This window comes from Heptranchias perlo, chromosome 7 (genome assembly GCF_035084215.1).
Source record: "Heptranchias perlo isolate sHepPer1 chromosome 7, sHepPer1.hap1, whole genome shotgun sequence".
In the NCBI taxonomy this organism is placed as follows: Eukaryota; Metazoa; Chordata; class Chondrichthyes; order Hexanchiformes; family Hexanchidae; genus Heptranchias; species Heptranchias perlo.
The window spans coordinates 4703269-4719784 of record NC_090331.1 but is presented as its reverse complement, the minus strand read 5'-3'; the positions used below and the strand labels follow the sequence as shown (position 1 = coordinate 4719784).

The 16516-nt window shown below is 44.7% G+C and overlaps 1 protein-coding gene across 1 annotated transcript in view; it reads left to right on the top strand.

Moving 5' to 3' along the window:
- Positions 1-16516, top strand: part of LOC137323251 (vimentin-like) — a 104024-nt gene that overhangs the window by 68917 nt on the left and 18591 nt on the right. The window contains exon 6 of the mRNA XM_067986743.1: positions 6553-6746. Coding sequence (XP_067842844.1) covers positions 6553-6746 — 194 coding nt within the window. The remainder of the gene's footprint in view (positions 1-6552; positions 6747-16516) is intronic.

Here is a 16516-nt window from a genome sequence, read left to right as displayed (position 1 = left end):
GCAAACGTTTCAGCCTTGTCTTTTGCACTCACGTGCTGGACTCCGCCATCATTGAGGCTGGGGATGTTTGCAGAGCCTCCTCCTCCCGTTAGTTGTTTAATTGTCCACCACCATTCACGACTGGATGTGGCAGGACTGCAGAGCTTTGATCTGATCTGTTGGTTGTGGAATCACTTAGCTCTGTCTATAGCATATTGCTTCTGCTGTTTAGCATGCATGTAGTCCTGTGTTGTAGCTTCACCAGGTTGGCACCTCATTTTTAGGTATGCCTGGTGCTGCTCCTGGCATGCTCTTCTACACTCCTCATTGAACCAGGATTGATCCCCTGGCTTGTTGGTAATGGTAGAGTGAGGAATATGCCAGGCCATGAGGTTACAGACTGTGCTGGAATACAATTCTTTTTTTTTTATTCGTTCACCGGATGTGGGCGTCGCTGGCAAGGCCGGCATTTATTGCCCATTCTGCTGCTGCTGATGGCCCACAGCGCCTCATGGATGCCCAGTTTTGAGCTGCTAGATCTGTTCTGAATCTATCCCATTTAGCATGATGGATGGTGTCCTCAGTGTGAAGACGGGACTTCGTCTCCACAAGGACTGAGCGGTGGTCACTCCTACTAATACCGTCTTGGACAGATGCATCTGCGACAGATAGATTGGTGAGGACGAGGTCAAGTAGGTTTTTCCCCTCGTGTTGGTTCGCTCACCACCTGCCACAGGCCCAGTCTGGCAGCTATGTCCTTCAGGACTCTGCCAGGTCAGTCGTGGTGCTACCGAGCCACTCTTGCTGATGGACATTGAAGTCCCCCACCAGAGTACATTCTGTGCCCTGGCTACCCTCCGTGCTTCCTCCAAGTGGTGCTCAACATGGAGAAGGAGTGATTCATCACCTGAGGGAGGGCAGTTGGTGGTAATCAGCAGGAAGTTTCCTTGCCTATGTTTGACCTGGTGCCATGAGATTTCATGGGGTCCGGAGTCAATGTTGAGGACTTCCAGGGCCGCTCCCTCCTGACTGTATACCACTGTACCGCCACCTCTGGTGGGTCTGTCCTGCCGCTGGGACAGGACATACCCAGGGATGGTGATGGAAGAGTCTGGGACGTTGGCTGAAAGGTATGATTCTGTGAGTATGGCTATGTCAGGCTGTTGCTTGACTCGTCTGTGGGACAGCTCTCCCAATTTTGGCACAAGTCCCCAGATGTTAGTGAGAAGGACTTTGCAGGATTGACTGGGCTTGGTTTGCCTTTGTCGTGTCCGATGCCGGGTGGTCCGTCCGGTTTTATTCTTATTGTGACTTGCTGTAGCGAGATTGTACAACTGACTGATTCTCTGGCTTTGATTGGTTAGTTAAGAATGGAATCAGGTGAGCGCAGTCCCACCCAGCTGGATGATTGGGGAACGGCTGCAGACAGGTCGAGAAGGATGAGGAGGGATAGTTTACCAGTCACATAGGATGTCATTTGTTACTTTGATAAGGGCCGTTTCAGTGCTATGGCAGGGGAGGAAACCTGATTGGAGAGGTCCAAACATGGAGTTGGAGGAAAGGTGGGCATGGATTTCGGAGGCAACAACACATGCAAGAACTTTGGAGCAGAAATGGAGGTTGGAGATGGGGCGAAAGTTTGCATGGACAGAGGGGTCAGGTGGGTTTTTTGAGGAGGGTGGTGATGATTTGAAGGGGAGGGGAACAGTACCTGAGAAGAGGGAACAGTTAACAATATCAGACCGTTTTCCTGGTATTAAAAGCAATGAAACAGCGGCTGCTGTATTTCATTATTAAATAGCTACATCATTAAATAAATAAATTTAGAACAGAAATAGACAGTTTCCTAGAAGTAAAGGGAATTAGGGGTTACGGGGACCGGGCAGGAAATTGGACATGAATTTAGATTTGAGGTTAGGATCAGATCAGCCATGATCTTATTGAATGGCGGAGCAGGCTCGAGGGGCCAATTGGCCTACTCCTGCTCCTATTTCTTATGTTCTTATGTTCTTATTATCATGCATAAGATGATGATGTAAAGCTAGAAGCTGAAACAAAAACACAATTCAAGAGCATTCCAAAGCTAAATCTTCTCGTAGCAGCAGGTGTCTGACTCCAGTTGTGAATGACCAATGTGCTGCTCCGGACTAAATGTACTTTTTAATAACGGAAACATTTTTGTTTAATTTCTCAGTCCATCAGGGAGGGAAGTTGGGTGGTCAGCAGTTTGATGGGAATAGGGTCAAGGGAGCAGGATGTGGGCCATATGGACAAGATGAGCTCATAAGAACATAAGAAATAGGAGCAGGAGTAGGCCATAAGGCCCCTCGAGCCTGCTCAATCAGATCATGGCTGATGTTCGACCTCAATTCCACTTTCCCACCCGATCCCCATATCCCTTGATTCCCCAGAGTTCAAAAGTCTATCCATCTCAGCCTTGAATATATTCAGTGACTCAGCATCCACAGCCCTCTGGGGTAGAGAATTTCAAAGATTCACAACCCTCTGCGTGAAGAAATTCCTCCTCATCTCAGTCTTGAATGCTGGACCCCTTATCCTGCAACTATGCCCCCTAGTTCTAGACACTCTAGCCAGGGGAAACAACCTCTCGGACTATACCTTGTCAAGCTCGAAGAGGGCATGAGAGGAGATAGGAGAGAAACTAGAGAAAGGTGCGAGTTGAGGGCTGGGGCGGGGGAACCAGGGGAAGTTTGGTTTGGTGGGCTGGGGAAGAAAAGGAAGCAGCAGAGGCAGCTGAATGGATGTTCTCGATGTTAGTGACAAAGAAATCCATGAGCTCCTCGCACTTTGAGTTAAGGGTGGAGGAGCCAGGGGTTAGAAGTTTAAGGAGACGGTTTGTGGTGGAAAATAGAAGCCGGTGGTTATCTTTGCATTCCAGGATGATCCTGGAATTGTGAGCAGTTTTGGCAGATTTTACAGATGCGGCAGTCAGGGACAGTTTCGTTGTTCATAAACTCTCACATGCTGCAGTCTTGATAGGCGGCCTATGCTGTCATTACTATTCATTCATTATTTATTTATGAGCGGTAGAATAACTTGAGGTCTAGATTATATTTAGCTTGATTTCAAATTAATTATTGTAAACAATTTTACAACACCAAGTTATAGTCCAGCAATTTTATTTTAAATTCACAAGCTTTCGGAGGCTTCCTCCTTCCTCAGGTGAACGTTGGTGGACTATAACTTGGTGGACTATAACTTGGTGGACTATAACTTGGTGGACTATAACTTGGTGTTGTAAAATTGTTTACAATTGTCAACCCCAGTCCATCACCGGCATCTCCACATCAAATTAATTAGTAATTAATTACTCTTTATTTATTCATGACTAAGTTGATTGGTTTATACTGAGCTCAAATTCCTTGGGCTCCACCATTTCTCCCTCTGTGCTAACTATGACATTTTTTCAGATTTCGCCTTTAGTTTGTTTTAGGCTCCACAGCTCTGCCGCGCTCTATTTAAATGTGCCAGTTCTCCCACAGTGCTCTGCAGGTCTGTTAAGTGAAGACTGTTGGCCAGGACACAGAGAGCTATGAAATGTTCTTTAAATAGTGTTGTGGGAACTTTAACGTCCAAGTGAACCATAGAACAGATAGACAGCACTGGAGTGTTAGCCTGGATTGCTCTGAATTGTTCACTCCATAACTTTCTGCCCCAGAAGCTACAGTGTTATCAACTAAGCCAAGTTGCCTGGCTTCGTATCTATACTGTTTTTTTCATCAGTGGTGATCAGTTAACAAACCAGTTTAGTGAAACAAATATCACAGTTTTGCCACAGTATTTGGTTAGATGTAATAAAAACATAGCTATTCATATAGCTCCCTGGGTGACTAAAGATACAGAGATAATGAAACAAAAAGGTGGTTTATGATGAATGTAAGGTTCATAATACAGTAGAGAGCCAGGCTGAATACAGAAAGTACAGAGGAGATCTGGAAAAGGGAATAAGAGGAGCAAACTGAGAGTAGAATCATAGGTTACAGCACAGAAGGAGGCCATTCGGCCCATCGAGTCCACGCCGGCTCTTTGCAAGAGCAATCCAGCTAGTCCCACTACCCCGCCCTATCCTCGTAGCCCTGCAATTTTTTTCCTTTTAAGTACTTATTCAGTTCTTTTTTGAAGGCCATGATTGAATCTGCCTCCATCACCCCCTTGGGCAGTGCATTCCAGATCCTAACCACTCGCTGTGTAAAAAAGGTTTTCCTCATGTCACCTTTGATTCTTTTGCCAATCACCTTAAATCTATGTTCTCTGGTTCATGACCCTTCCACCAATGGGAACAGTTTCTCTCTATCTACTGTGTCTAGACCCTTCATGATTTTGAATACCTCTGTCAAATCTCCTCGCAACCGCCTCTGTTCCAAGGAGAACAACCCCAGCTTCTCCAGTCTGTCCACGTAACTAAAGTCCCTCATCCCTGGAATCATTCTAATAAATCTCTTCTGCACCCTCTCTAAGGCCTTTACATCTTTCCTAAAGTGCGCTGCCCAGAACTGGACACAATATTCCAGTTGTGGCCGAACCAGTGTTTTATAAAGGTACATCATAACTTCCATACTTTTGTACCCTGTGCCTCTATTTATAAAGCCCAGGATCCCATATGCTTTCTCAACCTGCCCTGCCACCTTCAACGATTTCTGCACATATACCCACGGATCTCTCTGTCCTTTACCCCTTTTAGAGTTGTGCCCTCTAGTTTATATTGCCTCTCCTCGTTCTTCCGACCGGAATGTATCACTTTGCATTTTTCTGCATTAAATTTCATCTGCCACATGTCCGCCCATACCACCAGGCTGTCTATATCCTCTTGAAGACTATCACTATCCTCCTCACTGTTTACTACCCTTCCAAGTTTTGTGTCATCTGCAAATTTTGAAATTGTTTTCTGTATGTCCAAGTCATTAATATATATCAAAAAAAGCAGTGGTCCCAGCACCGACCTCTGGGGAAACCACTGTACACCTCCCTCCAGTATGAGACAAGATTAGCAGCTTACATAAAAGGTTAGTCAAAGGAAGGGTGGGACCAATTGGGGACAAAAAAAGATCATCTTGTGGAAGCAGAGGGCATGGCTGAGGCACTAAATGAATACTTCGCATCCGTCTTCACGAGAGGAGAAGATGCTGCCATTGTAGCAGTACAGGAGGAGGTAGTAGCGATATTGGATAGGATGAAAATAGATAAAGAGGAGGTACTTAATAAAATTAGCAATACTCAAAGTAGAAAAGCCACCCGGTCCAGATGGGATGCATCCTAGATTACTGAGTGAAGTAAGGGTGGAAATTGTAGAGACTCTGGCCACAATCTTCCACTCATCCTTAAATATGGGGATGGTGCTGGAGGACTGCAAATGTTACACCCCTGTTCAAAAAAGGAGAGAGGGATAAACCAGGCAATTACAGGCCAGTCAGCCTAATGTCTGAGGTCAGGAAACTTTTAGAGACAATAATCCGAGACAAAATTAATTGGTACTTGGAAAAGAATGGGCTAGCAAATGAAAGTCAGCACGGATTTGTTGAAGGAAAATTGTGTTTGACTAACTCGATTGAGTTCTTTGATGAAGTAATAGAGAGGGTTGATGAGGGTAGTGTAGTTGATGGCTAGGGGACAGAAAGCAGAGAGTATGGTGAGTAGCGGTTGTTTTCAGACTGGGGGGAAGTATACAGTGGTGTTCCCCAGGGTCAGTATTAGGAAGACAGCTCTTTTTGGTATATATTAATGACCTGGACTTGGGTATACAGGGTATAATTTCAAAGTTTGCTGATGATACGAAACTCAGAAATGTAGTAAACAATTTGGAGGATAGTAACAGACTTCAGGAGGACATAGACAGACTGGTGAAATGGGCAGACACATGGCAGATAAAATTTAATGCAGAGAAGTGTGAAGAGATACATTTTAATAGGAAGAATGAGGAGAGGCAATATAAACTAAATGGTACAATTTTAAAGGGGATACAGGAACAGAGAGACCTGGGAGTGCATATGCACAAATATTTGAAGGTGACAGGACAAGTTGAAAAGGCTGTTAAAAAAGCAAATGGGATCCTGGGCTTTATTAATAGAGGCATATGTGGAGAGACTGGAGAAGCTTGGGTTGTTCTCCTTAGGACAGAGAGGTTTAAGGGGAGATTTGACAGAGGTGTTCAAGATCATGAACAGTTTTGAAAGAGTAAATAAGGAGAAACTGTTTCCAGTGGCAGAAGGTTCGGTAACCAGAGGACACAGATTTAAGGTGATCGGCAAAAGAGCTAGCGGTGACATGAGGAAACATTTTTTTATGCAGCGAGTTGTAATGATCTGGAATGTGCTGCCAGAAAGTGTGGTGGAAGCACATTCAGTAGTAACTTTCAAAAGGGAATTAGATAAATACTTGAAGGGAAAAAAATTACAGGGCTATGGGAAAAGAGCAGGGAAGTGGGACTAATTGGATAGCTTTTTCAAAGAGCCTGCACAGGCACGATGGGCTGAATGGCCTCCTCCTGTGTTGTACCTACTATGATACTGTGATATGTATGTAACTGGTGTATTTGAAATCACTGTCTCTCAAAAGGATGAATTAATGAAGAATTCACTGCTAGAAAAGGACAAAGATATAAACAAACAGAGAGAATGCAGTAAAGTACTGGAAAAGAAGATTGTGCGTCACACGAATGAATATCAGGAGCTATTGAATGTAAAGACACAGCTTGAGCAAGAGATTGCTACTTACAAAACCTTACTGAGTCAGGTGGAAAAGAAAGCAAGGTTAGTATTGTCTTTAACAGATCTAGGAGCTGTCATCACCTGGACTATATTTATGGCTTTTTAAAATGGTTGTTTTCTTACGAGATTGTGAAAGTAGACTGTTTCTGCGGCGTGCCACAGATATAGAGGGAACAGTGCAACAACTGCTGAAAAGCCTGAAGTTCGAAAATGTGCTGGGATCACCCAACTGACTGGTGAGAGTGATTGCCTTTGACATCAAGGAGGCATTTGACCGAGTGTGGCACCAAGGAGCCCTAGTAAAACTGCAGTCAGTGGGGTCAGGGGGAAAACTCTCTGGTGGCTGGAGTCATACCTGGTACAAGGGAAGATGGTTGTGGTTGTTGGAGGCCAATCATTTCAGCCCCAGGACATTGGTGCTGGAGTTCCTCAGGACGGCGTCCTAGATCCAACTGCTTCATCCATGTCCTTCCCTCCATCATAAGGTCAGAAGTGGAGCTGTTCGCTGATGATTGCACAGTGTTCAGTTCCATTCACGTTCCTCAGATAATGAGGCAGTCCATGCTCACATGCATCAAGACCTGAACAACATCCTGGCTTGGGCTGATAAGTGGCAAGTAACATTCGTGCCACACAAGTGCCAGGCAATGACCATCTCCAAGCCTAACCACCACCTGTTAGCATTACCATCACTGAGTCCCCCACATCAACATCCTGGGGAGTCACCATTGACCTCAACTGGAGCAGCCACATAAATGCCGTGGCTACTAGAGCATGTTAGAGGCTGAGTATTCTGCGGTGAGTGACTCCCCAAAGCCTCTCTACTACCTACAAGGCACATCAAGAATGTGATGGAATACTCTCCACTTGCCTGGTTGGGTGCAGCTCCAACAACACTCGAAGCTCAACACTATCCAGGACACAGCAATCGGCTTGATCGGCACCCCATCCATTGGCTTAGATATCCACGCCCTTCACCATTGGCGCCCCCTGGCTGCTGTGTGTTCTATCTGCAGGAAACACTAACAATTCACCAAGGCTTCTTCGCCAGCACCTCCCAAACCCGCAACCTCCACCACCTAGAAGGACAAGGACAGCAGCTGCATGGGAATACCACCACCTCCAAATTCCCCTCCAAGTCACACACCATTCTGACTTGGACAAATATTGGCCGTTACTTCATCATCACTGGGTCAAAATCCTGGAACTCCCTACCTAACAGAATTGTGGGAGCACCTTCACCACATGGACTGCAGCGGTTCAAGGAGAAGGCTCACCACCACCTTCTCAAGGATAACTATGGATAGGCAATAAATGCTGGCCTTGCAAGTGATGCCCAAATCTCACAAATGAATTTTTTTAAAGGTTTTGCCTGCTGTGTACTTGCAGAACTTCCTGTTTTATTTAACATTTTACATGTTTCTGTTCCTTCCTTTGGTTTATTTTATAGACCAGTGGAACCAGCAATGATATGTGCATAAGGCGGAAGCAGAACCAGCAATGAACTATCTGAATAAAGGGGGGAGCAGGACTAGCAATGAACCATCTGGATAAGGTGGGAGCAGAGCTAGCAATGAAAATGAAATATCTGAATAAGGAGCAGCAGAACCAGCAATGAAAGGTCTGGATAAGGAGGAGAGCAGAACCAGCAATGATAGGTCTGGATAAGTGAGGAGCGGAACCAGTTGTGAATAGTCTGGCTATGATGGAGAAGCAGAACCGGTAACGAATGGTCTGGATGTAGGCAAATGGGGAAAGGCAGGGCACCATCTTCACCAAATCCAAAACTAAACAGATACGGCAGGGCAGGGAGTGTGATCTAGGCATAAGTTCTAATTAGGGCAGCCATCACCCATTTACTTTTGAGTCAAGACAGTCTGATTTTAGGACTGCTGCCTGTAATTATGAGAGTTGAATAACTAGACAAAAATTTTCTTTTCCCTGGCTGGACTATTGAAAAAGATGTGTGCATGTGCATGAGTTTGAGGTTTTTGATGAGTATAAGAGCAAAGGGATCTTGGTGTGCAGGTACACAGGTCTTTAGAGGTAACAGCACAGATGGATAAAGGTGCTAAAAAAGCAAGCAGAATCCTGAGTTTTGTATCTGGAGGCTCAGAATAGAGAAGGAGGTACCGTTGAGCTTGAAGAAGACTAGGCCGATTATAAGAAGGATATTAAAACAAGGAGTGATTCACTAAGATGTGATCAGGGATGAGGTGCTACAGTTTTGAAGAGAGACTTCAGGGCTTTTTTCTATGGAGCTAGAAGGTTAGGGGGTGACCTGATAATGATTTTGAAGATTATGGTGGGTTATGACCAGATAAATAGGGATTGTTTCCACTGGTCGACGAGACAGTAACAACAGGACACAAATGTCGGATAAGTGCAAAAAGAATGTGACAAGTGAGTACAAAAACATGCTTTACACGTGAGAAAAACACTATTGCAGACTTAACTGGCCAAATGGCCTGTTTTTGTGCTTTAATATTCAATGATTCATTTTATTCTCCACACCATAAACGATGTCTCTCCCTTTTAAACTATTTTTGGAACCAGAAACATGCAACGCTCTTCCCAGGCCTTCATCAGTTACATTTCCCTAAGATAGTGCTTCATCTGTTCTCAGCTTTTGAGCTGCAGTTATTTTCTTGAAGCAAGCCACAAGTTCAAACTTGGTATGAAACCAAAAATATGTGATTGATGTCAGGTTATGGATTCAAAATCTCCATCAACAGGGGGAGGATTTTTTTTTAATGTCATGAATGTGCAAATAGGCGACACATTTCCCAATATTACAATTGACTACACTTCAAAGGTATTTCATTGGCTGTAATTTGTGACTCGTGCTATATAAATGCAAGTTCTTTCTTAACGAATACCATGATAAAGCCTCAGTTGCCTTTGAACAAACTATGACCCAGAATTTTCTCTTAGTTGCTTCTACTCCATCGTCAGAACTTCGCCAAAACTGTACAAATGTAATGGGGCTTTCCAGCAAAGTTACAGCAACAGAGCAGAAACCGCTCCAAGGAAATTCCAGGCAAATGACTTTGCATGTCTCTTATCATTTCCAAGGAACAAAAGGGCCAGTTGCGTGATCGGGCGACTTAAAGGGTTCAGCATAGGTTTTGGTGGAAGCTGACTTGTGTCCAGACGATGGTTGGTAGAGCTGCAAGAACTGCCCCCTTTACTGAGGAAAGCTAAGAAGTCCTGCTAGAGGAGATGGTGCTTAGGACAGTGACCACTGTCTACACAGCTGTAACTCCAGCTTGGTGGCTGTAAAGGTATAGGCTTTTCACTCACACAACTCTGGCATGTTTTCTCACCAACTCACTATATAGCTTTCATTCATGCTCTGTGCTCATCCTTTCACACCAGGTGGAATCTAGACTGCTTATCGTGCTTCCCCTTGAGTTATCTTCTGATGTTCAAAGGGTTTCTGTCTCTTTTCAAAGGAGAAGGCTGTGTACAACCATCATTAGAGAAACCACACTGTGGCACAGGCAACCTGCAACACCTTAACTGACATGAGGAGCAAGCTCATCAAATAATGTGTGGAGGCCATCAATAGAGTGTTGAGAGAGGGCTTGGTGGCTTCGTACCATCCTAAAAGGTAAGGGTTTGCTTCTACTTTGTCTTCATGCTAGCACCTCCACTCAGTTAGTGACTAACAAGCAGCCCACATCTATCCTCTCTGCTGCAATATACTTTGTTGGCCTTGTTACTGTGTGCAGAGCCATTGTATGCATGCTTTATGCTAATACATGCTCCCCTTCTCTTTTGTAGGGTGTTCCCAAGGTGAGGATACTGGCTCCAGGAAGGAGCACTAAGCAACCCCATCACAAGAGTACCCATCAAGCATCCTAGACCCTGCAAGCACCAGGCCGCACACATCCATTTTGAGGGAATCAGATAGGGGTAGTCAGAAGGGAGCTCCGAGCACCTGTGAGGAGGACCAGGTGGAATTAGAAGTAAAGTAGGAAGAAAGAACGTGCACTTTTATATAGCATCTTTCATGACCTCAGGACATCCCAAAGCACTTCACAGCTAGTGAAGTATTTTTCGAAGTACTTTATTGTCGTAATGTAGGAAAAAATGGCAGCCAATTTCGCACACAACAAAGTTCCATAAATGGTAATGAGATACATGACCAGATAATCTGTTCTGGTGATGTCAGTTGAGGAACAAAGTGTTGCCCACAACACCAGGAGAACTCCTCCGCTCTTCTTCAAATAGTGCCACAGGATATTTTACATCCATCTGAGAGATCAAACAGGATTTCAGTTTAACATCTGATCTGAAAGATAGCAACTCCGGCAGTACAGTGCTCCCTTAGTACTACACTGAAGTGTCAACCTAGATTGTGGGGCCTGAACCCACAACCTTCTCACTTAGAGGCAAGAGTGCTACCACTGAGCCAAGGTTGAAATGATCACTAAGGCAGATGAGCAGCAACCAGAGGAAGGGAGAGTTAGCATTAGAGGGGAAACTGCTGCAGGACCCTTGGATTCATATCGTACCAGGCTTCATGCCGAGTTGTACTGATTTATCAGAAGAAGCTTTCATGCAATCCATTGAGAATCTTCAGAGTTTCCTGTGTGGTAAGGTGGAGAATATGCAGCTATTCTGTTCCAACATTTGTGTAGGTATGCAGGAGGGTTTCATGAACTTGCAGAGCACCATGGAATGAAAGGCGATTCCAGATCTCTTGATGGTCCAAGAGCAGTCTTGTTTGTCAGCAGTGTGTCTACTGCTATTGAGACCTTGGGCTCCAACTTACAGGAGCCTCTTCTTATGGTCTGTGGAAGCTAGTGGATTGGTTTAACAAGATCTTGATGGCAGGATTTATGCTCCTTAAGTGATGGACAAGGGTATATCCTCACATAGATCCCTTATCACCTGCAAGGGGCAATCAGCAGCTGGGGCATGGCAGGAGGAATGATGACTAAAGATTTGATCTCTCAGGGTGAGGACCCACACATCTGCCCCTCCCAGCTGGCTCCCTCAGAGGACTGCTAAAGAGATTGGTAGCTGGCCAGCGCATATGCTGAGGAGCCGTCAATGGCAGGGCTGTCTTATGATACAGCAGAAACAGGATATTTGCCACAAGTTAGTTACAAGATTCCCCATTGAAGAGCAGCAGTGGCACACTACACTTGCTATTCCCACAAGCTGGCGATTAGGAGGTAAACAACATACACTCTACAGTATCACCATGGTAAGCACCAGGAAACGAACACTGCCGCAGGGACATAAGAACATAAGAAATAGGAGCAGGAGTAGGCCAATCGGCCCCTCGAGCCTGCTGCGCCATTCAATAAGATCATGGCTGGTCTGATCCTAACCTCAAATCTAAATTCATGTCCAATTTCCTGCCCGCTCCCCGTAACCCCTAATTCCCTTTACTTCTAGGAAACTGTCTATTTCTGTTTTAAATTTATTTAATGATGTAGCTTCCACAGCTTCCTGGGGCAGCAAATTCCACAGACCTACTACCCTCTGAGTGAAGAAGTTTCTCCTCATCTCAGTTTTGAAAGAGCAGCCCCTTATTCTAAGATTATGCCCCCTGGTTCTAGTTTCACCCATCCTTGGGAACATCCTTACCGCATCCACCCGATCAAGCCCCTTCACAATCTTATATGTTTCAATAAGATCGCCTCTCATTCTTCTGAACTCCAATGAGTAGAGTCCCAATCTACTCAACCTCTCCTCATATGTCCGCCCCCTCATCCCCGGGATTAACCGAGTGAACCTTCTTTGTACTACCTCGAGAGCAAGTATGTCTTTTCTTAAGTATGGAGACCAAAACTGTACGCAGTATTCCAGGTGCGGTCTCACCAATACCTTATATAACTGCAGCAATACCTCCCTGTTTTTATATTCTATCCCCCTAGCAATAAAAGCCAACATTCCGTTGGCCTTCTTGATCACCTGCTTCACCTGCATACTAACCTTTTGATTTTCTTGCACCAGGACCCCCAGATCCCTTTGTACTGCAGTACTTTCCAGTTTCTCGCCATTAAGATAATAACTTGCTCTCTGATTTTTCCTGCCAAAGTGCATAACCTCACATTTTCCAATATTGTATTGCATCTGCCAAATCTCCGCCCACTCTGAACAGGTGTCAGCCTTGGCTTAGTGGCAGCGCTGAGTCAGATAGTTGTGGTTTCAAGTCCTACTCCAGAGACTTGAGCACATAATCTAGACACTTCAGTGCAATACTGAGGGACTGCTGCGCTGTCAGAGGTGCCGTCTTTCGGGTGAGATGTTAAACCGAGCACCCTGTCTGCCCTCTCAGCTGGATGTAAAAGATTCCAAGGCACTATTGAAGAAGAGTAGGGCAGTTCTCCTCAGTGTCCTGGCCAATATTTATCTCTCAACCAACATTACTAAAAAAACAGATTATCTGTTCAAATCCTCAGTCATACTGAAGCTATACAGTGCACTTGTTGGGCCATATATGGAGTACTGTGAACAGTTGTGGTGACAAGAGATAAAGGGGACAACCAAGTCTTAGATGCGGCACAAAGAATAATAAAGCTGATCCCAATATTAGAGCAATGAGGAAAACCTACCATTAGATAAGCTGAAGCAGTGATAGTAAAAGCAGACAACAGTGCCCTCAAAGTCTCTGCACCTCCTTCTAAGCACGCTGCATTACTGTCATATGGCAAGGATGCACTGGAGTAGCAAGCAGTGCCACCCTCCTCACTACCATCTTATTCTGCACTTCCTCCACTTCACCAGACAACATACAGGGAGTTTTAGCTTTGTGCAACTCCATCACTCAACCACAATTTCTAATTTCTGCCTTTAGTATTTATTGTGCTGGAGTTTTACCAAGCATTTTTGTTACCCAAACAACCTTGGCAACTGTTGAAATATATTTTTAAAATATCAGCAGTCTTCATAAAGGTTACCAACATTTTTCTCTCTAACTTGTCACATCCCTTTAAATTTACACATCATGTTATTTTATGCTTCGGGGTTTTTTTTTACCATTGCCAACTAGTTTGACATCTGCCTTTGTGTCATTTGCACTGGGGGCTGCCAATTTTTCTCTCCATTTCATACAGGGCACAATTGGGAATTCTCATATATCTTTTCTTTTTAGAAGAAGAGTGGAGGATTGCCAGATTGGTCAGGCAGCACCGGAGGTCCACAGCACATACTGGTACCCCGATGGCAGAACATACGTAGGCACAGCCACACATAACTGCATTTGTCCGAGGATCACTGGCTGTGGAGGTTCTGCTTTACAAAGGAGACCATCGCTGAGTTATGCCGCAAGCTGCAACTGAACCTAAGTTTGCCTCCACTCCAGGCACTGCACTTTTGGTGGTTGTTTAGGGAACAGCTGCTTTTAACTTTTAGGCTCTGGGGTCATTCCAGGCTGCTATTGTAGATATCAATAACATTAGCCAATCATCTGCATTAGGCAAGTTAGGGTGCATTGTTTCTTAGAGCAAATAGTTTCATCTTTCCGATGAACAGTGGCCGACTGCATGACAGGGCACTGCAATTTTACAGAGTGGCAGGATTTTTCGTGGCCAGGAAATTGTAGATTGCACCCAAATGGCCCTATATTCTCCCTTGATCAATCCATAACGCACATCAACATGAAATAATTCCACACACTGGGGTTGAATTTGATTTTTGGGCAAGCAACTATTAGGGTACAGTAGTGCAGTGGTTTTGTTACTGAACTAATAAACCAGAGAACGTGAGTTCAAATGCCACAATGGCAGTTTGAGAGTTTGAATTCACTTCTTAAAAAAAAGTCTAGAAATAAAAAGCTGCTGGTGTCAGTAAAAATCATCATAAAGCTGTTGGATTGTCATAAAAACACAACTGATTCACTAATGCCCTTTAGGTAAGGAAACTTGCCGTCCTTGCCCGGTCTGGCCTACATGTGACTGGTTGACTCTTAACTGCCTGCTGCCAGCAGTTCAAGAAGAAGACCCACCACCATTTTTTCAGGGCAATTTGGGATGGGCAACAAATGCCAGCAATGCCCACATCCTGAGAATGAAAACAAGTGGTGGAGCATGCTGACCAGTCTTGTACCCCGTGGCGAAGAGGCAGAAGGCTACCAACCCCATTTTGAGGCCATTAACACTCCATTAACATCAGATGATACAAGTTAAAATTGAGCCCACTGAATATTGCTCCTGTGAAGCACCTTGGGACGTTTTACTAGGTTAAAGTCGCTATATGTATGCAAGTTGTTGTTGTTATTTGTGTCCGGCAGCTCAGCACCGTAGAAGAAATGCTCGCTTCCCTTGGCGTTGCCACAATGCACTCACTTTAAGTAATCTACCATGCCGGCAAGGCAAGTCTTTGGATGGCTTCTGGGAGATCAAGAGTCATGACGTGTGTGGTTTCTGCACACAAGCTAAGCACTGGTATAATGAGGTCCATTCATACACCAGAGTGCTAATTAAGCATATCATTGACAGGTTGAATCATGCTTCAGGTGCTAGGATTGACCTGAGGCTTCCTGCCATTTGTTTCAAGAATTGTGATTGTGTGCTGCATGATGCATGCTACACAAATTTGCCTTACAGAAAGGCCTCACTATTGAGGCCCAGGAGAAGAAGGGCCCCCATGGCCTAGAATGGGGCCAGCAAGAAGAGCAGTCTGAAGAGTATGCAAAAAACAACTTGTTGTCAGCTGCAAGAGACATTTATGCATCACTCATACAGGAAACACCTTGGCTACCTTATATGGTTAATACATCAATTGAGTACATCTTCCTTCCCCCCCACTTCCACAAATGTGTCAACACCTACAGGCCCTTCTCTGTGAGCAGATGAAAGCATCTTTCACGCCATCCAAGAACAATGTCTGCCCACACAACTTTAGTGTAACCATACATTGTCTGTGTGCCTAATGTTTCATACTACAGCGCTATCACTTGCTGCTAGTGTTTGAAGAATGTGTTCTTAAGCCTAGCTTTGTGCTTTTCCTGGGTACCCCTCAGTGACAAGAGGGTATGAGGTCAGCTGGCTGCTGTGTTGCCTCTTGTAATTGAGGTGGTCCTCATCTCACAGTAGCTGAATCTTGAGATGGACTTTCTGCAGGTTGTATCTTTAGTCCTGCTGTGTCGAGCAGAGTCCAATCTGTCACATGTGCAGGTGTCAGATCTTCATACCATCTGATCTTTGGGTGGGGACTGTTACACCAGATCCCTGCTTATTTTTGCATCCACCTCAACTTTCCAGCATCACTTCCATCCGGCACCAATAGCATCCAGCCAAACATGAGTGGATGTATTTAAATACATAAACGATAATCCAGGACAGAATTAACAGTCACTTGGATGAGTGTGGATTGATTTGGGAAAGCCAGCATGGATTTGTTAAAGGCAAATTGTGTTTAACTAACTTGATAGGTTTTTGATGAGGTAACAGAGAGGGTAGATGAGGGCAATGCAGTTGATGTGGTGTATATGGACTTTCAAAAGGCGTTTGATTAAGTGCCACCTGGTAGGCTTGTCATCAAGATTGCGGCACATGGAATAAAGGGGGCAGTAGCAACATGGCAAAGGGACAGGAAACAGAGTAGTGGTGACCGGTTGTTTTTCGGACTGGAGGAAGGTGTACAGTGGTGTTCTCCAGGGGTCGCTGCTGGGACCACTGCTTTTCTTAATATATATTAATGACTTGGACTTGGGTGTGTAGGGCACAATTTCAAAATTTGCAGATGGCACAAAACTTGGAAGAGTAGTGAACAGTGAGGAGGATAGTGATAGACTTCAAGAGGACATAGACAGGCTGGTGGAATGGGTGGACACAAGGCAGATGAAATTT